Consider the following 25,102-nt stretch of genomic DNA (forward strand, 5'->3'; position numbering starts at 1 on the left):
TCGCAAGGACCAGTCCCCCTCCTACACGCGACAATTCAACTTGTATGGTTCGAAGGCCGCGATGTCCCGTCAAGTTCGTGATATTTTGCCTTCAAACTGCTAAGCGCCCGACCTGATATGTTGCTGGTTCGTATTAGCCTCATCAGTGAGGCACGTCGCAGAGATGAGCCTGCCTCATACCATTTTCAGGACCAACGGTAGGAAAGGAACCACTGATCCAATATTAGAAGCCCTCGTTCCTCCTTGAACAAACAGACACCATCTCTCCTCGAGCTCGTTTGCACATCTCTTTACACTCGTTCTTTTGCTATGCACTTGAAAATATATAACATTTTTAATCACCTTGGCTCTCTTGTTACTTAGCACTTCTCCACGTCTACCAAGACACACGACATTATTTGTGATCTAGTCCATTATCCATAACGACGAGCAAATGTTACGAGAATTCAGGGCCAGCGTTCTGCTGCTTTTTACTCTGACTTGCCTAGATCGATATGCACAAGCTATCACGCTGCCCTATGTACCACCATCCGCTGAGGTACTGGCGGGCGAGGGAGTCACCGACCAGCCTGTCTTCCTGCTAGCTTCAAGACCTTCAGGCAGCACAATCGATCGGACCGCCTGGACCGTTACTTGTGACAGTGCTCAAGCAGGATTTCCATGTCAGAATGCCATCGATGGTGACCCGAACTCTTTCTGGCACACCCAGTATGATCCTACGAATGCACCACTGCCACATACCATCACTATTGACATGAAGACTACTTACTATGTTAATGGGATTACATACCTACCGTGAGTCCCCCACTACCCGTTCAAACCCAGCAAATTCCAGTCTGGGAGACATCTTTGAAAGCAATTCCTGCTCAGGTAGAAAGCTTCGATGACGCTTAAAGATAGCGATCTCTGGAGCCAAATGCTAACTTGCTTTATTCCAATTCCAGTCGCCAGGATGGTGATTCGAACGGAAATATCGGACGCCACAACGTGCTTGTAAGCACAGATGGAACTAATTTTGGCTCGCCTCTTGCATTTGGTACCTGGCTCGACGATCCCACCCTCAAAGTCGCTGCCTTTGAAACGGTCCCTGCACGGTACATACGTATTCAGGCGGTCTCAGAAGCAGGCAACCGAGGCCCATGGACGTCGGCCGCAGATATCAATGTTTACGCTGCAGTGCTTGGAACTCCGCTCGATCGAACGAACTGGGCTGCCACCTGTGACAGCTTTCAGCCCGGAAATCCATGTTCGAATGCCATCACCAATACAGGGGGAATTTGGCATACTGAATATGACCCAACGAATGCACCGTTACCTCACACTATCACAATAGACATGAAGTCCAGTGTTCGCATCAACACGTTGCGGTATCTACCCCGTCAGGATGGAGGTCTCAATGGGAACATTGGACAATATCAGGTTTTCACGAGTACTGATGGAACAAACTTTGCGAGCGTTGCGACAGGAACCTGGGCGGATGACTCATCGGAAAAAACAGCAGCCTTCACTGCAGTCACAGTACGCTATGTACGTCTTCGTGCCTTGACTGAGGCTGGTAACCGAGGTCCCTGGACTTCTGCCGCTGCAATCAACATATACATCCCTGGCACTTATACACCTCCTCCGACTGGCTTGGGAAAATGGGGTCCAACCATTGATTTCCCCATTGTCCCGGTTGCAGCAGCTATCAATCCCACAAATGGTAGAATACTGACCTGGTCATCATATGCCCCAGATAACTTTGTTGGAGGACCTGGTGGCCTGACAGTGACGGCTACATATGACCCTAATACTCTCATTGTCAGCCAAAGGACCGTCACTCAGACTAACCACGACATGTTCTGTCCTGGAATATCCTTGGACTTCAACGGTCGCCCCATCATTACCGGGGGGAACAATGCTGAGAAAACGAGTATCTACAATCCACTTACAGATGTTTGGTCTCCTGCTGCTGATATGAACATCCCTCGTGGGTATCAGTCTTCTGCAACATGTTCAGATGGTCGAATCTTTACTATTGGAGGATCGTGGAGTGGAGGAGAAGGTGGGAAAAATGGAGAGATCTATGACCCAACAGCAGGAACCTGGACTTTGCTCCCTGGCTGCCCAGTTGCCCCCATGCTTACTGCCGATACTCAAGGTGTGTATCGGTCAGATAACCATGCATGGTTGTTTCCCTGGAAAAATCGTTATGTGTTCCAGGCCGGCCCAAGTAAAGCCATGAATTGGTACAACACCGCGGGGACAGGAGGACAGAATGGCGTCGGGAACCGTGGCACGGATGCCGATGCCATGTGTGGCAATGCGATCATGCATGATGCCGTTGCGGGAAAAATCCTCACACTTGGTGGTTCTCCCAATTACCAGGGCTCTGCGGCCTCGGCAAATGCCAATCTCATCACGATTGGGAATTCAGGCGCAACACCAACAGTGCTAAAGCTCGTTCAGATGTCTTATCAGCGTATCTTTCATAACTCCATTGTCCTGCCGAATGGTCAAGTCTTTATCACTGGTGGTCAGACCTTGGGTCAACCATTCTCTGACCAAGGCGCCGATCTTACCCCAGAGATGTGGAGTCCAACTACCAACCAGTTCCGAAAAATGCTTCCCAATTCAACGCCTCGAACCTATCACAGCGTTGCTCTCTTGCTGTTGGATGGAACCGTCTTCAGTGGAGGTGGTGGTCTATGTGGTGATTGCTCGACGAATCACTTCGATGCACAAATCTACACTCCTCAGTACCTGCTGAATTCCGATGGCACAAATCGTGTCCGACCAGTAATCAATTCTGTCTCCACAACGAGCCTGAGAATCGGCCAGTCACTGACCATTGTAACCGGTTCAGCAGTCACGGACGCTTCGCTGGTCCGGTATGGCTCATCCACCCATACTGTGAACACCGACCAGCGGCGCATCCCACTGACATTGAGACGTACTGCTACCAACACGTACTCGGTCACCATCCCGAGTGATCCTGGTGTTGCTCTGCCGGGCTACTGGATGTTGTTTGTCATGAACACTTCTGGAACGCCCAGTATAGCGAGGACAATAAAGGTTAACCCATGATTCTCGCCCAAAGTTGTTTCCCATCTTGTGTCTTGTTGATGATCTTTTTTTTTCGAAATGGAAATGAGCCATGCATTTGGAATTACCATAAGGTCGATGTTAGATGCATTAGCGCGAATTTGAAGTAGTCCTTCCACATCGTGGATATTCTGACTTGGGAATACCCGTTTGCGTATCGTCTTTGGTGCTGATTCGCAGGGTGCGATTCGCAATTCTCAACAATAAAGGTTAATGAAATTACTAGTCCAAGACAGTCCTGATGGATGTCCAGAGTCGAGTCGGTGTTGTTTCAGTCAGAATCCTTTCGGCAATGTGGCGAACCGTAGTTCCTAGTAGTTTCTATAGACTGAATAGACTAACCATGGTTGTGACATTCGTCATAACAACAAGATAAATCGAATGACGTACGTACAAGAATCCGCTGGAGCTTTCAACTATGCTCCTACTGCAGGTGCATGACCGTTGGGCAAGTGAAAAGATTCTGTTTTGGGGTGTATCGCCTTCTCGGTACTAACATAGTCGAAGAACCCTAGGTCCCGTAGCAAAAGCACATCTTCCGGGCCCTGAGGCGCCTTGCCTCCCACACCAATGAAGTTGTGAGGGAACCCTGGATTGAAGTCATAGCCTTTTTCGATGTCAATAATGTCCTGTGGGTATAATGTCAGGCCTAAAGCTTCAATGTTTGCTCGAAGATGTGCAACAAATCGACCTCCAATGAGTGGGTATATGTACGGTGCCTGGAGACAGTCAGAATGTCAAAGTCATCGTAGAGCATCAGGAGAGTTGGGTCGTCCTCAAGCGAACACTATGCTTCGGATCGAGAAGAGGTGGCGTACCTTCTGCATTGCATACGCGATCGCTACAGAGTAGATCGAAACCTTCCGTCGTTTCGCCACCGTATCGAGTGCTTTCGATACTTGGGCCTCGCGACCTGTCGTGATAAAAGGTGTCTTACGATCTCCTTCTTCTTCAGAAGTATCTGGGGATCTGAAGTATCCTGTTGGACATCAGCAGATCTGCTCAATGTTCTTTCGTGGCTCCTTACCATTGCCCATGACTCCCCAAGCTACGAGGCCCATTCTCTGATCTCGGCACATCGGGATGATATCACTCTCCAAGTCTCGGGCCTGAGCGGAAAGTCGACCTTGGTAGACAGAAAACGGGCGGAGGCCGTGCGCATTTGCATAGCAATTCGCCTTGACCACCACCCATGCTGGTGCATCCGAGATGCCGAAGTAGAGGACCTTTCGCTGCAGAAAAATAGTGTTCAATGACTGCATTAATTCTGGAATGTCTGTAGCGTAGTCCCAATAATGAACAAAGAACTGTTCCGAAGTCAGTCAGCGATAACTCAATGGAGGCAAGGTCATTCGTACTAGATCGACATAATCTGTTTGTAGTCTTTTCAAACTCTGTTCAAGACTCAGATACATGCTTTTGGTACCTGTTCCCCCAAAGTTGCTTTGTTGTACGGTATGATCATGTGCTTTAAATCCCTGCGCGTATTTGGTTGAGATGACAAATTCATCACGGCGTCCAGTCTTCTTCATCCATTCACCTATCCATTCCTCGCTCTGCCCATCTTGGTACGCGTTGGCAGTGTCGACGAAGTTGCCACCAAGGTCATAAAAGGTGTCCAGAAGGTCAAACACGGTTTCTTTGCTGCATTCACCCATTTGAGCTGTCCAATTGGTACCAAAGCCTGTAGAAATCTTAGAATAAAATCAGGCTGCTCGGTCAGATTCAGCGGACTACTCACTCATTCCACCCAAGCAGAACGGACTAACACGGATGGATGCCGTTGGTGACAAGAGTCTGTGTCTACCCAGCAGGCTCTTGGGGTCTGGTGGCGGACGAGGACTCATTTTCTAATCTCCTCGCGCTTCACCTTGGTCCACGTAATTTTGTCCTATCAGTTCAATGTCGTGTGGAGTGAACCATGCCTAGTTCGCCTGTGATACCATTGTCCGGGGTGATTGCAAATATATCAATCTCCATGTTTCTTCAAGTACAATCGTGCTCAAACGTTCTGTTTCTGTGCTTCCCTAGAGTTTGTGATTGACTCGGAGATTTCTCAGACTTGTCGTCGTCAGATCAATTCTTTAGCGCAGCTCTAAATTCGACAGCGGAATGTTTGATTATTGGCCAATTTCCTTCTTCACCTCACGCATTTGCTCCACCATCGGTACCAAGGGACAAAAACCTCTCCACATACTTGACTTTTCCCTTGATGAAAGCTATGGAGGTTCCGAGGAGCGTGTTGAGCCTGCGACATCCTCGAATCACATTTAACGAAGAAGGTTCTGCAGTAGAAGAAAGGAAGAAATTAAAGTTGTCGGACCTTCCGAAGGGCAACTCACGGGCGTGATATGTGACTGGACTTTCTGTGGCGCAGAATATTCAGCTCGCCCGGATACGAGAGAGCTTTGGATGTTCCGGAGGCGGCAACAGAACTCAGAGCCTGGGAAGCCCTGTGAAGGGGTTCAATCAGCAGGAGGCCATCAGAGGAGCCCAGAGCAGGACTTCATTCCTAGATTCCTCTGTTCTATTCCCCAAAGATTCATTATAAATTCCATGGGGTCTGCTAAGTCTTGGGCACCACTCTTTCTGGACAATGACTCTTCACCTTATATGTTGAATCCTATGAGGAATTTTCATGAAAAATAAAAAAAAAGCGATGATGGTTCCCAGTGACGACAAAGTGATGCCTGCGCCAGACCACGTTGAGAACAATATGCAAGACAGTTCGCCTGTCGTTGAGCAGAAGATCACCAAAGTCATGATTTGCTTCGCGATTTTCATTTTTCTCAGTGGCTGGATTGCCAACTTCGATCTGGGCTACGGGGGTACAGTACTTTTCATGGAACCTGTAAGTATCTTCTCAGCACGACTCTAATCCCATCCCGCAATGTCTGGCTTTTGCTCGATATTATGCTCCATACTAGAAAAGTATTCTTACACCACTGTAGTTCAACAGAGCATTCGGCAAGTGCCATGAGCACCCTGACCCTCAGAGCGGCGATATGGTCAATGTCTGCCAGTTGACTGCTTTGCAACAATCTTTGACAAGTCTGACCTCGCTCTTCACTGCTGTTGGGGGTGTTCTGTCTGGGCTCCTTTGCTCATACCTTGGACGCCGGGTGTCTCTGCAGCTCGGAAGCTTGATCGTGGCAACTGCTGCAGCGGGCATGCTAGGCACCTCAGGTAGCTACTTGAACTACATGGTGTGCAAATCCATCAACGGTCTTGGTCTTGGCATACTCTACGCCACGACGATTGTTTACGGAGTGGAATGCATCGTGCCCCGAAAGCGTGGCCTGTTACTCTCGCTGTTCACTGTCGGCCTCGCTTCAGGCAACGCTGGCGCTGCGGCTGTCTGTGCAGGGTCTGCAAACCTCAAGGACGACTGGGCATGGAAAACTCCTATCATTTGCCAAATTCCACTTAGCCTCCTACTCAGCGGAGGAGTCCTTCTGTTCCCCGAGTCTCCTCGATGGCTGTTATTGAAGGCTAAAAAAGTCAAAGCTCGACAGGCACTGGGTCAATTCTATGAACAGGACCCTAACTCAGAAGTTATCACAGCTCAAATCATTGAGATAGAGGCATATCTTGATTTTGAGAAGGCCACATCCTCATCATCATCGTGGACACAATTGTTCAACAAGCGGAATATCCGTCGTACCTTGACATCCGCATTGATCCTGGTGGGGACAATTCTAACAGGCCTTCAATTCGTTGCACCATACACGGCACTATTTCTTGGTGGTCTAGGTATCTCCAGTCCCTTCCTCATTACTGCAGTCATTGCGCTTTGCTTTACTGCTGGTTCACTCATCGGAGGACTGAGTATCGAATATGGCGGCAGACGATGGGCAATGCTTGTCGGCTACAGCATTCTTGGATCTTGTATGCTCATCTTTTCGGCCGTTAGTACCATTTTAGGAGCCACGAGTTCCGTTGCACAAAAGGTCCTAGTCGCGTGCCTTTGCATTTGGGGATTCTCTTTCTCCGGTTTTATCGCACCCAGTGGCTGGGTGGGTTCGACGGAGATGCACAGTATTCGGCTCCGCGACTATGGCCAGGCGTTCACTGTCAACGTGAACCAAATTTTCGGGTTCGGTGCAACATTCTGGACTCCTTATATGATTAGCAAGGACTATGGTAACATGGGCACTAATGTGGGGTATTTCTACTTTGCGTTGACGGTGGTCGTACTGGTCCTGGTGTTCTTCTTTGTGCCTGAAACTGCACGCTTGAAGTTGGAACAGATTGATGATTATTTTGACTCAGGTGTGCCGCCACGAAAGACCTCCATGAAGCGCAATGTTGAGCTTGCCAAAAGCAATGTTCTCGAAGTAGGGGCCACTACATCGGAGGTGGAGAGAGCTGCATCAACGAGAAAAATGGCCGATGGGTAAACACCGAGTGTGTGATGGGCCGCTGGAGGTGTAAATTTCTCAAGTATATGTCGTGGGTTCAAGTAGAGAGCTCGAGTAGGACCTCGACTGACATGAGTGATGCGTTCCGAAGGAGTAAAAATATTGGCACAAACTTCACCTAAGGATGGACGATTGTACATGAGGACGTCTAATCCTACTTCCATTGCATAAAGCGAAATATTGCACTACCTGTAGACTGTAGAATGCCTTCTTGGAGTTAGTTTCTGCTCGAGCCCACCCAGCTACTGAAAGACGATATTCAACCAGGACAAATCATTTGGATCGAAAGCCGCATTGAAATCTGCTGCTGTCGGGATGGGGTTTTCTCCATCTCCTCGGCCGTTAGAGGCTCGAGAGATCCAGGGATCCGGCGGATCGACTTGCGGAAAGTAAGTAGCGCTCATGAACTGTTCTTCCGTTGAGAATTCCATGTTATGACTGAGCGCCTCCGCAGGTAGAGGGTATAACATATTATCGTAAGATTGTGGCCTTTGGAAGTTCTTCGAATATTGAGAAGCCACAGCATCGGCCAGCACAAGCAATGTAGTGAGTAGTCGCTGTATTGACTTGCTATAGCGGCCATAATTACTGATCAGCTCTACTGCCCTGGACCACGTCGCAGCGATCGAGTCTTCTGCTACGTCCGCGAGGATAGATGGGCTCAGACGTGCAGCTATCAGAATGGTCGCAGATTTGTACAGAAACAGTATATTGTACCACCAAGGTGCAACAAAACCTATCTCTCCACCAAGGACGGCTTTCTCAGAGTATAGTAGGTCGATGGACCGTTGTGCAGCTCTCACGCAGTCGATTGAACATTGAACGTTGATGCTGTAAGTCAGTCTGCTTTTGAAGAACTTGCTGTAGTTCTCCTTGCGAAGATCATTAATAATCAACTCCGACAAGATGGGCCTAAACAACAATATTCGAACATATAGGCTCCTATTAAGACGTTAGTAGGTGTCAATGCGACACGTCGTGTTCTCGAAGAGTGGGCTACAGACCATTGTTGTAGGACAACAGCTTGCCGGTAAAGCATGGCTTCAATTCCTAGTTTTCCAGGCCGGCTTCCAACGCAGAGATGGGGAGGAATGCTCTCCTCCCATCTCTGCAAGCGTCCTTCCAAGTCGAGGATAGGCACATAAGCACTGAATGCTGTAGAGGTAATAGAAGTCCCCCCTGTGACTGCTGCTTGATTCTGTTGTTTGTTACCATAGTGAAAATGCAGGATCACGTCGTGTAAGATCTCTGCAAGGTCGAGGAAACAAGTGCTAAAGTCCACCAACGAGGGTCGTTTCGAAGTTTTGAGATTATACTTGCTATTAAGAGAACTGGGCACCCATTCGGATCCGAAAGCTTCAGGGCGCGGTACTCCATCTGCTGCCCATGCCCCAATCATGCAAGGCCTACCATAAGCAGTAGATGATATTCTGTCAATCAGAATGCAACCGTGCCAAACTCTTCGTAGTAGCTCCCTGGTTCTGCTATCGCATACTAATTCACTTGTGCCAGGCAAATGGAGTCCTAAGCTCTGTGCGGTGCGAATGGCGAGTCCAACATAAAGCCAGGTATGATGGGATTGCTGTGTACTAAGAAAGTATTGTCCTAGCAACAGGTAGGACTGGACAGAGCGGATCGAGCCCACCTCAAGGATATGCATTAGCCTCCTTGCTTTTTCATAATACTTAGTGGCTAGTGCTGCTCGACTATCCAACGGGACTGATATGTCAATTTGGCTGGACAATGCTAAAATGATGTGAAGAAGACACATGAAAGATTCTGCCAGAGCGTGCGAATCTCTGGCTCTCCATAAATCATCATAGTCGGCTTGAAACTGTTCCTTGTCTAGAAATGGGCTGAATGGATGCATATGATTCCAGTACAAGGTCATCAAACTGTCGGCTTCATGTCGCGGTGGTAGGACATAGTCGAGTGATTGCTTCGTAGTCTCAAAATCAGGTATCAGCCGAGGGCAAGTATCATGCGTAGCGTTGAAAGCAGATGCTGAAGACCACAAGTCTCCCTCCAGCTTCTGCTTCACGATTTTTTGTACAGTGCGCATGAAAGTTCCGGCACTAGAGCTGCCAAAGAAAGTGCCCATGCTACTGTCTGACTCTGCTGCCCCGATGATGGCATAGGTTGAGACATCATTGGTTGGAGATGTCTGTTCGCCTTCGTCTATGTGCTTGTTCTATCTCTTATCTGTCAGAACATAGAGTGTTTATCTTAAAATGAAAACGGTGGTTAAGATTGCAACAGAGCTTCGTACACAGCCAGTGATATTGGTGTTCCACGACCTGATCACCTCAAAACAAGGTTGAGGACTCACCTCGCTTGAAGTCGAGTCGTCTAGAGCATCTGGGAAAGGCCGCTCATTTTCGAGTCGCTTAATTTTGTCCTCAAGGATCTTGAATTTGTCCATGGCGATATGCGGGAGGGTTTCTCGTACATCTTCATTCCACGAGCATTTTGTGCCTGCCTTCGCTCTTCGACGACAGGGCCCGCATACTGTGTAAAATGCTTAGCTTGACAGACATTTTCGAAGATTGGATATTCGTACAGGGATAGTCTCCATCGCACTTAGACTGTGATCATTGGTAGTATTCAGCGACGTGCGATGCTAAAACAGAGCTTACCTTTCTACGTCGGCATGTATTGCAGGCAACAATTACCTTTTGCCGTTTGCGCCTGGGGCCTTCCATCGCTTGAGGATACACTCGAAAACAGACATCACCAGGTCAGTCAAAGCAAAATCCTGGCAACCTTCAATCATGATGCTGAGCTCTCTTCCGACCCTGCCTTCCGACTCTTACACTCATTCTGTGGCGCTTCTTAGCATCAGCCATAGCTTCTCCAGACTCAAATGGCGATATCATAAATCCGGGCCAATCAGAAAACGGTCCGTATTCCGATTTTCTGACGTTTTCTACGGAACTGCCGAGTTTCGCGGATAGTCCGACGTTGAGCCTAGAAAACCATCATCTGGTCCTAGGATAAGGAAAAAACGACGAGGGTTATGATACGGCTATACCTCTGATTTGGACTTTGAATTTCGAAATGCCTTGTCGTCGCATCGATTATTGCACCAGGTCTTCGGACTTTACTATTAAAAGCGAACAGCTTCTCGGACCTTGACCCATCAATTCCCGGGACTAGTATGGATTCATCTGAGGTAGGGAGTGAAGGAGATGTCCTCTCTCTAATCCTATATGAAGTGAGGATATATGGACAGATAAGTCTCTCTCAGCCACTAAACAGACTCCTTGTTTTACACTTCCAAATTTGCTCGTGATACTTGTCTGGAATTCGGATTTTCGAGGAGACTTTAGTGCAATCACTAAACAGGAACAGCCGCAATCGAAAGGACTACCACAAGACGGAAGCTTAGAACCATGCCTGACTCTGCAGGAAAACCATCTAATATCGAGACTCGCCTCTTCATCAACGGTGACTTTGTGCCATCAATCTCTGGCCAAACATTCGACGTTATCAACCCCGCCACAGAGCAACTTGCAGCCTCTGTGTATGAGGCTTCGCCGGAGGACGTTGATCGGGCTGTCAAAGCTGCAAAAGATGCATTCCCAGCCTGGGCTGCCCTCGATGCCAGTAAAAGAGGCGATTTCATCCTGAAATTGGCAGAAGCAATCGAACAGAATCTTGAAGAGATTGGCTACCTGGAAGCTGTGACAATGGGAAAGCCTTACCTCAAACCGCCTTATAACTGTAAGCTTGTGCAAATCTTGACTTTTGACCTATAGAATCAGCTAACTCTTGCCGAACACAGGGGTCGGCCATCATACTGTTGAAGGCCTAAAATTTTTCGCTTCTTTAGCCACAGCAGTTGCCGGCGAGACCTCTCTCAACACAAACGGCTTCGTCAACTTGTCATTCAGACAGCCGTACGGTGTTACAGCGGCGATTATCCCGTGGAATGGACCTTCCTTCATGCTTTGCAATAAAATTGGGCCGAGTTTAGTAGCTGGAAACACAATGGTGCTAAAAACATCCGAGAAGTCGCCGCTATCAGCACTTACAATCGCCAGGCTGTGCCAGGAAATTGGCCTACCAAAAGGAGTACTAAATATTCTAAGCGGTTTCGGTCGTCCGTGCGGTGAGGCTTTAGCTAAGCACATGGACGTCCGTAAGATCTCCTTTACAGGCTCTGTTCCAACGGGTAAAGCGATTAAGAAGGCCGCGGCAGAGTCTAACCTCAAAAATGTGACATTAGAGCTAGGAGGGAAGAGCCCACTCGTGATCTTTGACGATGCGGATCTAGAGCAGGCAATCCCAGCCGCCGCCGTGTCAGCGGTGGTGAATTCAGGACAGGGATGTATCCTATCCACCAGATTATACGTTCACGAAAAAATCTTCGACAGGTTCCTGGATGGACTGAAGGTGGCGATGACAAAGATTGGTGGCGAGGTTAATGATCCAACGATGGAAGCAACAAGCAGAGGGCCACAAGCGGATAAGATACAATTTGATCGCATTATGGGCTACTTACAGTATGCCAAAGACCAAAAGCTCGATATCGTACTAGGTGGTGGTCGAGCAAGAGAGCCCGGATACTTTATCGATCCGACAATCATCGTCAATGCGCCAGAATATTCACGAGTTATGAAGGAAGAGATTTTCGGGCCTGTAGTATGCGTGAATAGCTTCAAGGACGAGGAGGATGTCATTCGGCGATCCAACGACAGCATTTTTGGACTGTATGCCAGCATTTTCACGCGAGATATCTCTCGTGCACTACGGATCGCAATGCAGTTTGAAGCCGGTAGTGTTGCCATCAATGCTACCTCACCACTCACAGCATTTGATATGCCCATGGGAGGTTGGAAGCAGAGTGGCGACGGCAGAGAATTCTCCCGCCGTGCCTGGGAGTCGTGGATGGAACAGAAGACTGTTTACATTAAGCTGTGATCAACGTTGGTCTGAGTGTGCAATCTAGGTCATCGAGCTGTCTGTACTCCCAGATCCAGATCCGCGGAATTGGACGATAGTTAATTCCATTAAAGGGAGTTCGGCCCCTTCACGCCTTTCATCACTCGAAGTAGTCAATACCAAGATAGTCAACCATGTGCTCTTCCGAATTAGCTCCACATGTGCAATCACACCTCAATTTACTTCCAAGGCTAACTATGTGTTGTGTCCATAGTCATGGATAGTTTAAGAAATGAAATTGGGTTCAAAGACTCCCTTCGGCTACCTGCCAATGCGTTTTTCTAGATGATGATCCACGTCCTATACCTATGCCTCCAGCAACTTGACTAAGTGTTCCATTTCTTGTCCGTCTGACTACGGAAGAGCGATAGCTGACACTGGAGTCAATTTACTCGCCGCTCACCAAGTTACCTAGGCATAGGACCGTCTAATCTGTCGATCTGGTTCGTTCAATCAGTGAAATAGTTCCTGAAGCCCGCCCAGCGCTGGACCTTGAATTCTTCACTTACATGCACGTGTCAATGGACCCATCAAACCCTTCTCCTCAATCTGATCCCACCTAGAATACTTTCTGACCTTGTCATCCTGTTCCTCCGTTCGTACCTCGACGGTGTATTCCGGCGTGAAAACGCCCCACTGTGCGCTAGGCTGGTATGGTGCCCAGGGAGCCTCACCATGCGCAAAGCGTAGATAGGTATCTGCCACGACATTGCCAAATTGGTGATCTTGCTCGTCGAGCTCGTCATGCATATTGAGGAAAACGTATTGCAAATCGAGCGCGTGAAATGACTTGCCTGGAAAACCTTTCTGAATCTTGGAGGGCTAGAATCCGTCAGATGATTCAAACAAGTAATGGCCAAGTTCGCCAACCTACCAGGTCGAAATGATACCCATATGAGTCTACGAGAGTAGAAGCCTGCAGAGTCCTCCGTTGCGGATAACCGAATGAAATCTCCCCAAATAATGTCTTCATGAGATTGATTCTCATGGCCAGATCTGCCTCCGGTGTGATATCGTACGAATCCAGAATCCATGTCGCATCCTCTTTGCTCATTTCACGGCAAAGATGGTCCATGAACCAGGCGTAATCCCTCGATTCGTTCATCGGTCTGATGAAGATCTCGCCCTCGTCCCTCACATCTCCTACCATGAACGTCTTGAGCCACGAGGGAGGAGTGTGATACTTCTCTGGGTCCGTCGGTGCCAGGTGGAAGACCCCATCATCGCAAGGACTAGAAGCCACATTAGGCACAGCATAGATGGCGAATGTTGCATCAGCCAAGTCGAGCTCTGGCACCGCCCTCAATTTGTCGAGGGCTTGTGGATCAGAACTAGAAATATTGAAGTGCTTCAACGCCCTTTGGTAGATTTTCTCGTGGTCGTCGAGCGTCATAGTTGGGATTGTATGCTCCACGCCGGACATGCATATAGCGCGGTGAAATACTGGAGGCTCTCGAGCCCGAAGTTGGTGGCCAATGGAGATACCACCTGCTGAAAGACCATACGCGGTGACATTGGTCGGATCGCCACCAAGGGCCGCCACATACTTTTGTACCCATTTTAAGGCGACCTGCTGATCTGTGAGACCCCAATTACCCACACCCTCCAATCCATCTCGTTTCATGTCCTCGAGGATATCCTTTGAAGCCAGAAACCCTCCTAGGCCTACCCGGTAGTTCATGTTGATAGCGACAACAGGCTTGCCAATAGCGATTGACCTGGAGACAAAGTTGACGCCGTCGAAAATTGAGCGGTTGCCACCACCAAAAACAAGCCTTGGATAGAATATTAGTCCTTCATTTGTTCGTTACATACATTATGAGTACTCACGAGCCGCCATGGATATAAAACATGACCGGCCACGATCCAGAGTCGGTGGTATCTGCTGGCGGTAGGACAATGTTCAAAATCAGACAGGTTGCCTCATCTTCGACAGGTTCTGTCAAATGAGCGAACGTGTCAATGGGAGTCAAATCACCCGTTTCCCGAAATTCAGGAGGGTTGGGTGCCTGGGTTCTGGATAGCGGCTTTCAATTAGCGAAAGAAACGAAATGTCATTTACAGGGACGGTCTACCCCAAGTCTCGGCCATCATGACTATCGTTGGGCCACGAAGTCGCCAACTTGGACCGTGTCCAACGTTTGGCCAGAGTGGCATATGGCACACCTAAGAATTGACGAACACCATTAGCATAGATGAGGCCTTTCATGCGACCCAGACCCGGGATGTCCTGCTCGACTTCTCCCACTGGGGACTGAGTGGTGCGTACTGTCCGGCGAGTCATCTTATCTGATCTGCACTTTCTACCAAGAGTATAAATAAATCATGACCTGCCGAGGACATGCTCCGTATGTATAGAGACCAAGCCCGGGATATTAGATAACGGCGGGTCTGCTGGTCGTCCCACTCTCTCCTCCGCCTTGCACTAGTTAAACTAACCAAAAGCGGGCAGAACTTACGCTGTGGACTACGAAATGCTTCTAAGAACGATTGCGGCATGTTACCCGCCAATAGAATTGCCATTTAGCATTTTATCTACTCATATCCTCTGCGTGAGTCATGGCTCGAGCACCGAGCCGCCAATGGAAGACCTAGATCCCACTGCTACCGTATTCAGCCCTGATGATAGAGCTTCGAGCAAGTTGTTGTGGACATGAGCACCTGCTTTAACAAGCCCATCATATCAGAAACGGGGTTAAGCTACACAACTTGAGAAACCGGAAGGAATACATTGCTACGTATTTCGATCAGCGTGCGAGTAGAGCACCTCGCTACTTGACCAATTGTACCCGGGTCTTTCATTCTCAAGGATGATGGGTGTCAGAGATTCGATTATCCAGCGCTGGGGGGAGGTCTGCAAGCTGATGCGAAGTGGCTGCGCGATCGAGTGATGGAAATATTATTAAATATCAATTTTAAGGATACCGAGGCTTCATCCCCATCTAGACAGCCCTGCAGGGGTATCTTGCAGTACCATTGCCTGAATTGCTGTCGGGACCACAGCTGGATGGAAACCAATTCCACACCTGGCACTTATACCACTAGAGTGCTAATCTATCTACTGTACCTTTTCCTGGTTGGACTAGGAAAACGAACATCAATCGCAAACATCAGGCCGTGGCTTGATCCTAACCAAAGAGATGTGACCATAATCTGGTGATTTCATTTGATGATGGAGCATATCGGTCGTGCTCGGTGCTGCATTTAACCTCGGCTGTAGGCTTTGACGGCAGATGCCATCCTGTTGTAGCGGTCGGCAGTTATCACACGTGCCCTCTTTCCGAATATTATCATGGGGATGAATAAAAGCTGAATGACGAAGCACAGGACGCCCATGGTGATGAAAGAGTTGCGCAGACCCTCAGCTGCAAACCATGGCTCAAGAGCGAATAGTAGGATGACGCTGAAGATGTTGCGAACAAAGGAAATGCTGACAAAAGCTTCTCCAATAACCTAGGTCAAAAGTAAGCATTCAATGTTACCGAGAGATCAATTCGATGTCCTACCCCCGAATAACTGTCGATTGCGTAAGTGGTACTATTGAGTCCCATGCCCCAGCCTAGTCCATATATCAGTGTACCGACTGTACACTTCGCCCAGTGAGCGTACTGTAGTTTGGTGTCAGTAGGTGATGGAGAAGCACAATGTTTGCAGATCATTTGGGTAACTCACTTCAGAAAGATAAATCCCGAAAACCAAGAAGCCCGCAGTAGATACAATACAGGGTACAATCTGAGCGTAGAGTCGCATCTCCGGCTCGTAGATACCATTGTTGCGTTTGGAAAAATAGACAATCATCTTATCGCCAACATATCCGCCAACCGCCAAGCCTATAACAAGGCCGATGAAAGGGGCGAGCATCAAAAGGCCCATCTGGGTTTCGTTGAAGTTCCATGGCTCATAAGGCATAATGATGGCCTGCGCAGAAGTGAATACAGCGCACCATGCCAAGATGAAGCCGTACTGAATGGCCGAAAATAACACCGCCGGCAGACAAAAGAGTACTTCTACCGGCCGATAGAATAGTTGCCAGATATTCACCCTGGTAGGAGTAATCAATCGCATGCGCTGTCGATAGGAATTGACGGTATAGTTAGGGGTGTCGGAGAGAGTTTGTCTCAATGGTTGAGGCTGAGACAAATCGAGCGTAACTTCTCCCTTCAGTGAGGCAGAAACCGGAGTTGTTTGCTCGAGGTCGTTCTGAGGTTCCAGAACAGATTGTCCAAACGAGTTTTCCACATACTTGCTCTCCTCGAAGAAAATCAAGAAGCAGAAGAAGATCACGGTATTGACGATTGCCAATGTCCAGTACGACCATCTCCAGCCCTGGCTAGCCGCCTGAGCACCCGCTGCCAGAGGTACTAGGAAAGACTTTGAAGGTCAGCGTTTCGCCAAAAGGGTAGCTCTCGCCAGGCAGCTTTGACTCACCCCGATAGTCGCTGCAACGGAATATGTTGCATACATTCTACTGCGCTGATGGATGAAGAAGAGGTCGACGATCTAAGATCCGTCAGTATATTGATAAATCCTTTATTCTGGACCTTTCCTGCACTTACAGTCATCTGCACAATAGTCTCGTTAGTGGAGCCAGCCAGCCCGCAGATAAGGTTGGTTGCGTAGAGGCCTTTCACGGAGTCGATTCTTGCAGTCCCGAAGCAAACTCCAGCCATGATAGCGGTTGAGACCAAGTAGACTGGACGTCGTCCGTATTTGATCGCGAAGGGGATGAAAAGTAGACCACCGCATGCAGTACCGGCATAGTTTATAGCCAGCGCGATATTCAGCTCGTTGTAAGTCACATTCAGGTCTGGCACAAGCTCCTGCCAAAACACGGTTTGAATTGACAGCCTGTACAGCCACGCCATCAGCCTCAACGGTGCATTTGCCAGAACTTCCACGACTCACTGGCTGAAGATGACAACCGTGACGACAAATGTCAGAGAAAAGTTGATCAACTTGCGTATCTTTGACCAGTTCTGTAGGCAAAGCTCATGTTAGATCCGTTCCTGCTGTCCTGCAGCCAAAGAAGTATTGAAGATAAGGGTAGCAGCCTACCAAGGGATCATTTGGATCCGACGTCGGAGTGGGCAACAGCTCAATGGTGCTCTCTTCTCCTGAAGCGTAGTGGATTAGCAGATATTTTGGCAGCAAGTAATGAGCATACTATGAGAAAGCTGCACTGTGCCCGGTGGAAAAGCACAAGAACCTTGATTGGCCATGATGCTGCCGTCAACGTCTGTCGTGCACGAAAGGCTGTGGTTTGAGATTTGGACTCGATGAATTGATGGACAGTGTTTCCTGGCTTTACAAAACAGACAGACTGAGCAGGAGGGACACTTGAGTCTCAGGTCTTGAATTGAAGTTTTGGAAATCTCGATGCAAAGGAGGTTTGATATAGATCAGGTTCGTTGCTCGGACCATAGATATGGGTTGACCCTGCGTGATTGGCGGAACTCGGGCATGTTCTGAAGTGGCACGCTGCACTTGGGAGATAATGCAAACGAGGAACGATTCGAGTCCGTGGGCTTGGCCGGAGCCCCAAAGAGCATCTCAGCAGGCTCTAGTTAAAGCCCCACACTTTTGCCTTCGCCTATCGAACAAGATGATTGGCGGAAGATGTTACTTTAGATGGATAAATTTGCCGCGCAATATGTGGTGTGGCCTCGACGCGAGGTGACAAGGTTGAGGATTTGAGGTACCAAAGCTTGTAGCATCAAAAAGAGGCCATTGCCGTCGCCGACAAAATTGCTCCAAACACCCGCCAATTGGATGTTGTAGGTGTACACATCTATTCCTTCACCCGTGTATCGTTGGCACACGTGCTCTGTCCTCCGCGGTTGGATACTTGATTCTTTGGGCCCAGCGAGCCCGGGCTCTGATCCTTATAGTGTGCTGTTTGACCGTCGTCCGAAATTGAATTGTCGTTCTATGGAGCTTCTTGGAGAAACAGTTCACCGTGATGTCGACAATACTCAGGAGTGTGCAGTCCTCAGCATTCCCTAAGCCCTTGGTCAAGATACATCAACTGAACTCTCGTGAGTGTAACATTATCCTGCTCTTCTGAACAATGACCTAGATGTTCGGTTTACAGACACAATTTCCTGCTAATCACGGATGGCATTAGGAAGTCCAGAGATTCCCCTGGCCGCACGAACCCTGAGTCTCTCATTTTCTGCAGACCCTTTGATATCATGGTTGTATCGTCCTGACGCCGATCCATGGGGGCGACTGAACGCTGAGAACCAGCGATGGCAGATACAACGTGTAAAGTATAATTCTGTCGCTCGCATGGTCGTAGCAGCCATGGGACGTCTCGAGAGCACGACAGATGAATGTCTCGGGATGATGATAGCGTATCCTCCACAATCATATCACTGGTCTTGGTGGCTCTCACCATGGCGAATATTGCAGTCGGTGATGCTCTCAATTGCACAAGTCTTCGACCACCCACAACAGCAATCGATCGATCCAGAGGTTGTCGTTCCCGCTTCTCAGTTTAAGTGAAGTCGCCGCTAATTCTACGTCACAGAGAGCCAAGATCATGTATGCCAGTCATGCAAAGAGCATGAAGGAGCATGTGCTTAGACGAGATCAATTTTGGTACTTGGAGGTAATTGCGGTTCACCCGGACGCCCAAGGCATGGGAGTAGGCCGTCAGATGATGGACTGGCTATTTGATAGAATTGGAAACAAGTCCTGTATACTGGAGTGCACAGCAGAGGCTAACGTCGCCATATACGAGCGATTTGGATTTCATGTTGTGGAAATTGTTGATCTGGAAGATAAACAAGGATCAACCAGGGAATGGGTGATGGTCCGGAACGGCACCAGATAGATAGAAGATCCGTACTGACGGGGATCCGAGTAATCTAGCGTTATGCCGATCGATATATCAATGTAAGGAGTGACTTGACCTCGACCATAGGGGTGGAAGATTATCGTGGTGGTTAGGCAAGTGATAGTCAAGATTGTGAGGCGAAGCGAGGCATGTTATGAATTTCGACCTGCCGAGCTCGAAAAGGTGGATCACTCACCTATCTTCTTGCCATATGGACCGAGAACCTTATCCTCCGTATTCGAGCACTTGACATTTCCCAAAGTCAAACATAACCGCGGTGGATATGCAGGGTCTTGTTCTTCGTAAGATCATCGAGGACACCACCACAAGGAGATCCAGCCAGGCCTGACTTCTTTGATTGGCGGTAAACTTGCCCCGATTCATGTTAGAGCACCATAGAGTTCCGCCCAGAAAGTCACTTGAGAGACCTTTGTTCAATCAGGCAACAATTGGAATTGGTAGTGGCGTGTTGCGGCTGACCCAAGCTTACGAAAAGCTCTTCCCCGCGGCAGTGTTAGCGAAGAAAAGGCGGAGGAGGCGCATTGCAAGGGTTCGAGCTATGTTCCTTATCTGAGAAAACTTCCGTGCTTCATAATTGACCAAAGTCTGGAATCTGGACGCGCTGTTTTCTCAAAGATAGGTTCTCCAGTGCCAAGACCCTAAGGCGTCCTCGACACGTGACCGGACAAATCCGTATTTTATCATGCTGAACCCCCTTCACTACGATCTCTCGACCTCCCCACAGTCCTGCTTCCTGGCATACGATCCTGAACCACAACCTCCTCATGTTGCATCACCTGTGAGCTTCTGCCTGCACATGGATCCGCGTGGACGCAATGAGGTCCAAAGGTGGCTGCCATACTTGCAGGTCTAAACATCGCAAGTGCGATGAACAACGACCCAATTGTCAAAATTGTACAGCGAGAAAACTGGTATGTGGAGGGTACAGGAGAGCGTTACGTTGGAACCCCGTGGGATCTTCATCCCAAAAGAAAAGGGCTGTGTCACCAGTGTCTCAGGATCGACCAACTGAGCGCGACAGACCTCCTGTAACCCATGACAGAAGGCCGGAAAACGCATCTGAAAGCAGCACTAACACTACGGTGAGTTGACCTTGGTCGCTGTTCTTCAAGGCGCGATACCAACGACGCAAAAGCTTCTCCTCCAATCTCTGATGTTTTAGGCTGATGCCCTTATCGCGGCTAGTGGAATGAGATTGTCTTTGCAGTGGCCGACCATGATGCCACGACAGAACAAGAACGGCGTATCAGTTGCTTCGACCAATTGTTGGACTCTGCATTGTGTGATCGTTCAGAGCGTGAAAGCTTCGAAAAATGTTTGTCCGGGAGTTTCCCGTTGCTCACTTACACCACTGATGGCTCATCCGTCCAGGGCTCGAGTCCGGTGCGCGGCGTTTCTCTGGAGTCTTACCAAAAGAGAATCGCTTACGCCAGCTTGCAGGTTCGTCATACGAATCTTCGGTAGCCCTTGTAAGGATAGCCATAGCCCTGCAGACTTTAATAGACGAAGGTGCAAGCGCTCGATTCTTGGGCCGATATCAGCGCGCCTTGGCAGCATTTCGTAATGAATTGAACACGAAAAACAACCAGCTCATCCCAGGTACCGTCTTGGCTGGAATTCAACTGTGTACAGTAGAGGTATGTTTCCTACATTGGTCAAGCGGCCAATTGCCTGGGGTGGGTCTTTGACTGTGAGTGATAGATCCTCTTGGGTTCGAAATGGACCTCGAATTTTGACGGTATCTCCCGATTAGTGGCATCTAGTTCTTCGGAATTCTTGAGATCGATACCTCTGTCGGCTTCAATTCCCATTGTTGAAACCCTGAGCCTCTTCGACCTGCCAGTTTTTGTGCTTGGACGGACGACTCCGCCTCGACAAATATGGTCCCGATACCGATCTGGCAAGCTGATCGCAAAGGCCGCACAGCATGAATCTGATTCGATTGAAGGAGTTAGTGGACTGCCTAAGACCCTAATCGACCTGCTGGCCGAGGAGAACAGCCTGGAATCTGCCGAGAAGTTGTGGCATTGGACAGGGTATGCAGGGTCGCCGCTTCAATGTCAACTGTGGGAAGCCTATCGCTTTGCGGGTATCTTGGACATCAGAAAGCGCAGCCTCGGTCGCTTTTCTGCCACATGTAAATTCTGACTCCCACCCCTGTGTGTTTGACTGACGTTTGTTACGCCAAAGCGTCGGCCCTGGACAATATCTCAAATTTCGAGCACATGATTGTTGCCAGAGCAATCAGTGCACTATATGCCATCTATACCGGGCTCTTTGACGGTCCACAGACGACTGAGGAATGGTTTGTCGCCTACGCTGTCAACTATCCTCTCTTCATTGTCGCCTCGGTCGTGCTTGGTTCGAAGGATGGCAAGTATGGAACAAATGGCGAAGTGATCTTGAACGATTGGTTTGGACGCCTAAGGTCTCTGCACAGGAGTGCCAACCTTGCCCACATCGAAGAAATAGCTAGAATCATGGGGGAAACGAGGCGGAACGGTCTGAAGATCGATACGCCAGATCAGATTGCGTACGCGAAGGGCTGGGAAGTTTTCTTACTTTAGAGGTAATTTACTCCTCGGGGAGTCGTCAAGAGAGTATGAAGCAACCGTTGTCTATCAAGGCGATCCTTATCAGCACGCGAGAGGCCACATTACACACTAGTGGAGGCTTATAGGTTTACTCAAGGCACATTTTATACGCCATTACGCCGTTAAGTAGCGTGATGTACTCGTACGGATACTCGAAATAACGATTATCTATTAAATTGACAGCGATGTGGTCCCTGTCGCAATCGACCAACTTGAAAGAATGACCCTCAAGACAGGGGTTGAAACTCCGTCCCCTCCTGGTCTTGTCGATTCTAGAACAGCTGTATTTATATGGTATCTTTGCCATTGACTGGGCTCTGTTCGACTCTAATCGAACAACATTCTTTCTTGGATTGTTGCGGTTGTGTGGTCAAAACTTGCGTGGTGCAACCTGGGCTCATAACTGCCAGCCGCAGCCAATACTCTCTCAAACGGATGGTTCAATGTCTGATTCCTTTTCTCCTTATGGAGCATATTCTAATGCGCATATTAATTCCCCCTTGTGGCAATCTAGCGTCTGGAGCCATACAGTACTTTCCACCCCGTTCATCTCATGCCCACTGTGCAATCAGTCTATACACTGTTGTGTCTTTGCATCTGTTTACCTGTAAGTACGTATGCATGATAAGTCCCAGCCGTCACATCTCCCTACAGCACTACTTTCCCTCTTCTCTCATCTTCTTTACTCTCTTTGCCCCAGGTTCATCCAGCGTTGCTCGCTTCCTTGCTTTTGGTTTCAGAAAGAGGTATATTCGTGCCATCGTGTATTGCTTCATTCCGAACGACATCAAAGCTGGAGAATAGTAACACGAAATCCTTCGGACAGAGGCTTAGTGCAGGATCGCCGTCGGAGGCCATACTACCATTTGTGCCATCAGCTATCGTGTCGGCACTGACTTCACGCTAGTCCTCGGTCGTGTCCATGTCCTTATCATCAGCGTCTTCGTGGCCCGTGTGGCGTTTGGTCGTTTCAATCTTATTCTGACCCAAGCCTCGCATTGTTCCTTCGCTAAGATCCTTTGCACCGCCCCTACGAATATCGTGGATAATAAGCTGTGGGGTAATGCCGGCGATATCTCCCATCCGAGAAAACGTGTCGCGGACCTGTGACGTGACACCCGCATCCTCAATGGACACACGCACATAATGTTGTTTATGTATCGCTGCAAATAAGGGCAACTTCGGATCCTCCCACGGTAGGGTGCGATCTCCTCTGGCAAGTGCAGCAGACAGAACTTCTGTCAAGTTTTGGCCGTCCTTGAACAATTTATGTCGCAAAGCATGTGCTATAAGAAGCAAAAAAAAAGTCAATTGTATTCAGCTCTGGGTCGCCAAATGATCTGATGGTTCTTTCTCTGTTGTTGGTCGAAAGTCTATTCATAGGTTAGTGTTTGGTGGAGCAGAGACCACAGATAGACATAGTTAAACTCACTTTTCGCCCTTCTCGTATTTTAGAGTTGCGATAGCTTTCACTTTGGTGACGTCGAGTTCGCTGCCATCAATGGAAATTTGAATGTCTTCGAGTTTCATGAAGGAACCTTTCTCGACGTGGAGTCTATCTATTGCCATGATATCCCCAATTCGTGAGTCGACGGCGCACATGAAACTGATAGGGAGTGCTTTGGCCAGGATGGTGTCGAAATTAGCACAATCTCTGGAGAATGCTGCTTGAAACCATTTCACCATAATTTTCTTGAGTGTGAGGAAGGTGACAAATTGGCGAGGTCTCCGGACGCCACGGATCAATTTACCATCTCGAACCATTTGTTTCAACCATCTCAAGATGGTGGTTTTCATGAATTCCGTGAACCTGAAGGTATGGTAAGTGAAAACAAGATGGGATTTGATGTATCCTAGTACACTAGTAAGGAACGATTCTGGTAAGACGTGTTTTCCGAATCCTCTGAGCCTGCCATTCTTGTTGACTGTGTAGAGAAACCCCACCAAGTGTTTTGTGGTCAACTCCTCATTGGCTGGATCGAATGGCTCCGCGTGGTTCGAGATGTACACGTTCCAAATTTTTGTCCACATGGCTTGAGTCCTCGTAGCAGACCGAGATCGATGGGTAAGCTCAAGGGTTTCCTATACCCTCTTGGCCTCTGCAGCATCTCTCTCTCGGTGTTTTTGCATTTCAAGAATCTTCCTGACCCCGACATTGGCGTATGGGTTTCTCCTTGGAGGATATGATAGGACATCATCCGATGGATCGGACTGTCTGGCCCTTGCTGATGCCATCTTGCACCCGCAAATCACTGTCGGTACGGCGCAGTCTCATGTAGCCAAGCGAAGTCTCGTGAGATAAGAGGAAGATATGAGTGATTGACTCAACTGAAAGCGGACAGTGTGTCTCGGTTTGTCTGGACTGAGCACCAAGAATTGCTCGTGGTATTTTAAGAACAGTGGAGAAGGCGTAAGCTGGAACTCAGTGGAGGTCAAGGATGCAGGTTGTGGTGTTTGAGGGCAGAGTCTGAACAGCCGTTCAGGTAAGTTCAAGAGCAATAGAAGAAACGCGAGCTTGGACTCAATGGAGGGTGAGGGCTGCAGATTGTGATATTTGAAAGCAGAGTAAAGTTCAGGACCAACAGAAGAAACGCAAGCTGAAACTCGGCACAAATCGACGAGTTTTGTCTGAGTTGTCTGGTACCGAACATTCGCTCTTGATGAGAGGTTCCTAAGCGGGATAGAAGACACAAGAGCTGTAGACTCGAGTCCCAAACCGCGAACGGACGGCCCGCCAAGTGAACAAAGGGAATGCAGCGAGAAGCGACTCAAAACAACGAATGGAAGACTCGCCGAATCATTTGGAATGTGGAAGGGATGGAACGACGGGCGTAAGTCTGTGAACAAGAAGCGAGCGAGTCAGCTAAGAACTGGTAGGACACAGGAAGGTGGAAACGGCAAGTGCGAGGGAACGCTCGTCAAGGCTAGCACGTGATTAGTGAAGTGGTTTTGGATATTAGGATCGAAGCACGAATAACACCAGATGTAAATGGCGGCCGCCCATTCACGAAATGTCTAAGTCGATAATTATACGTTTTCTGAGCATGAATGCTGTCTCTCGTCGGACGTGAATGAGCGGCCGCTGTTCATATCTAACCCTATGCTTCGAACCTAACACCCCATACTTGACTTAACAATAGTTGATCATTTCCGGACTGACCATAGAGCTCCATCCACATATTTTACGACGGATGTCTATG

The 25,102-nt window shown here is 48.7% G+C and overlaps 9 protein-coding genes across 9 annotated transcripts; 4 read left to right on the forward strand and 5 right to left on the reverse strand.

Moving 5' to 3' along the window:
- Positions 1-433: 433 nt before the first annotated feature.
- Positions 434-3,066, forward strand: LTR84_008556 (uncharacterized protein; the record flags this gene model as incomplete). Its single annotated transcript, XM_064852101.1, has 2 exons — positions 434-795; positions 945-3,066. The coding sequence occupies 2 exons, from the start codon at positions 434-436 to the stop codon at positions 3,064-3,066; spliced, it is 2,484 nt and encodes an 827-aa protein (XP_064701698.1).
- Positions 3,067-3,500: 434 nt separating this feature from the next.
- Positions 3,501-4,931, reverse strand: LTR84_008557 (uncharacterized protein; the record flags this gene model as incomplete). Its single annotated transcript, XM_064852102.1, has 5 exons — positions 3,501-3,803; positions 3,903-4,063; positions 4,112-4,391; positions 4,443-4,768; positions 4,826-4,931. 5 exons carry the CDS (start codon positions 4,929-4,931, stop codon positions 3,501-3,503), a joined length of 1,176 nt encoding a protein of 391 aa, XP_064701699.1.
- An 839-nt stretch (positions 4,932-5,770) lies between these two features.
- LTR84_008558 (uncharacterized protein) lies at positions 5,771-7,484 on the forward strand (the record flags this gene model as incomplete). Its single annotated transcript, XM_064852103.1, has 2 exons — positions 5,771-5,935; positions 6,036-7,484. 2 exons carry the CDS (start codon positions 5,771-5,773, stop codon positions 7,482-7,484), a joined length of 1,614 nt encoding a protein of 537 aa, XP_064701700.1.
- Positions 7,485-7,747: 263 nt separating this feature from the next.
- Positions 7,748-9,927, reverse strand: LTR84_008559 (uncharacterized protein; the record flags this gene model as incomplete). Its single annotated transcript, XM_064852104.1, has 3 exons — positions 7,748-8,447; positions 8,510-9,696; positions 9,835-9,927. The coding sequence occupies 3 exons, from the start codon at positions 9,925-9,927 to the stop codon at positions 7,748-7,750; spliced, it is 1,980 nt and encodes a 659-aa protein (XP_064701701.1).
- Positions 9,928-10,897: 970 nt separating this feature from the next.
- On the forward strand, positions 10,898-12,428 carry LTR84_008560 (uncharacterized protein; the record flags this gene model as incomplete). Its single annotated transcript, XM_064852105.1, has 2 exons — positions 10,898-11,228; positions 11,290-12,428. The coding sequence occupies 2 exons, from the start codon at positions 10,898-10,900 to the stop codon at positions 12,426-12,428; spliced, it is 1,470 nt and encodes a 489-aa protein (XP_064701702.1).
- A 432-nt stretch (positions 12,429-12,860) lies between these two features.
- LTR84_008561 (uncharacterized protein) lies at positions 12,861-14,733 on the reverse strand (the record flags this gene model as incomplete). Its single annotated transcript, XM_064852106.1, has 5 exons — positions 12,861-12,889; positions 12,959-13,271; positions 13,324-14,224; positions 14,280-14,465; positions 14,525-14,733. 5 exons carry the CDS (start codon positions 14,731-14,733, stop codon positions 12,861-12,863), a joined length of 1,638 nt encoding a protein of 545 aa, XP_064701703.1.
- A 920-nt stretch (positions 14,734-15,653) lies between these two features.
- LTR84_008562 (uncharacterized protein) lies at positions 15,654-17,119 on the reverse strand (the record flags this gene model as incomplete). Its single annotated transcript, XM_064852107.1, has 5 exons — positions 15,654-15,902; positions 15,956-16,057; positions 16,122-16,820; positions 16,878-16,949; positions 17,006-17,119. The coding sequence occupies 5 exons, from the start codon at positions 17,117-17,119 to the stop codon at positions 15,654-15,656; spliced, it is 1,236 nt and encodes a 411-aa protein (XP_064701704.1).
- A 2,871-nt stretch (positions 17,120-19,990) lies between these two features.
- LTR84_008563 (uncharacterized protein) lies at positions 19,991-21,875 on the forward strand (the record flags this gene model as incomplete). Its single annotated transcript, XM_064852108.1, has 5 exons — positions 19,991-20,136; positions 20,209-20,219; positions 20,680-20,945; positions 21,010-21,445; positions 21,499-21,875. The coding sequence occupies 5 exons, from the start codon at positions 19,991-19,993 to the stop codon at positions 21,873-21,875; spliced, it is 1,236 nt and encodes a 411-aa protein (XP_064701705.1).
- Positions 21,876-22,805: 930 nt separating this feature from the next.
- LTR84_008564 (uncharacterized protein) lies at positions 22,806-23,933 on the reverse strand (the record flags this gene model as incomplete). Its single annotated transcript, XM_064852109.1, has 2 exons — positions 22,806-23,115; positions 23,335-23,933. 2 exons carry the CDS (start codon positions 23,931-23,933, stop codon positions 22,806-22,808), a joined length of 909 nt encoding a protein of 302 aa, XP_064701706.1.
- Positions 23,934-25,102: the final 1,169 nt, after the last annotated feature.

The sequence above is a fragment of the Exophiala bonariae genome, assembly GCF_035927105.1.
Source record: "Exophiala bonariae strain CCFEE 5792 chromosome Unknown scaffold_32, whole genome shotgun sequence".
NCBI lineage: Eukaryota > Fungi > Ascomycota > Eurotiomycetes > Chaetothyriales > Herpotrichiellaceae > Exophiala > Exophiala bonariae.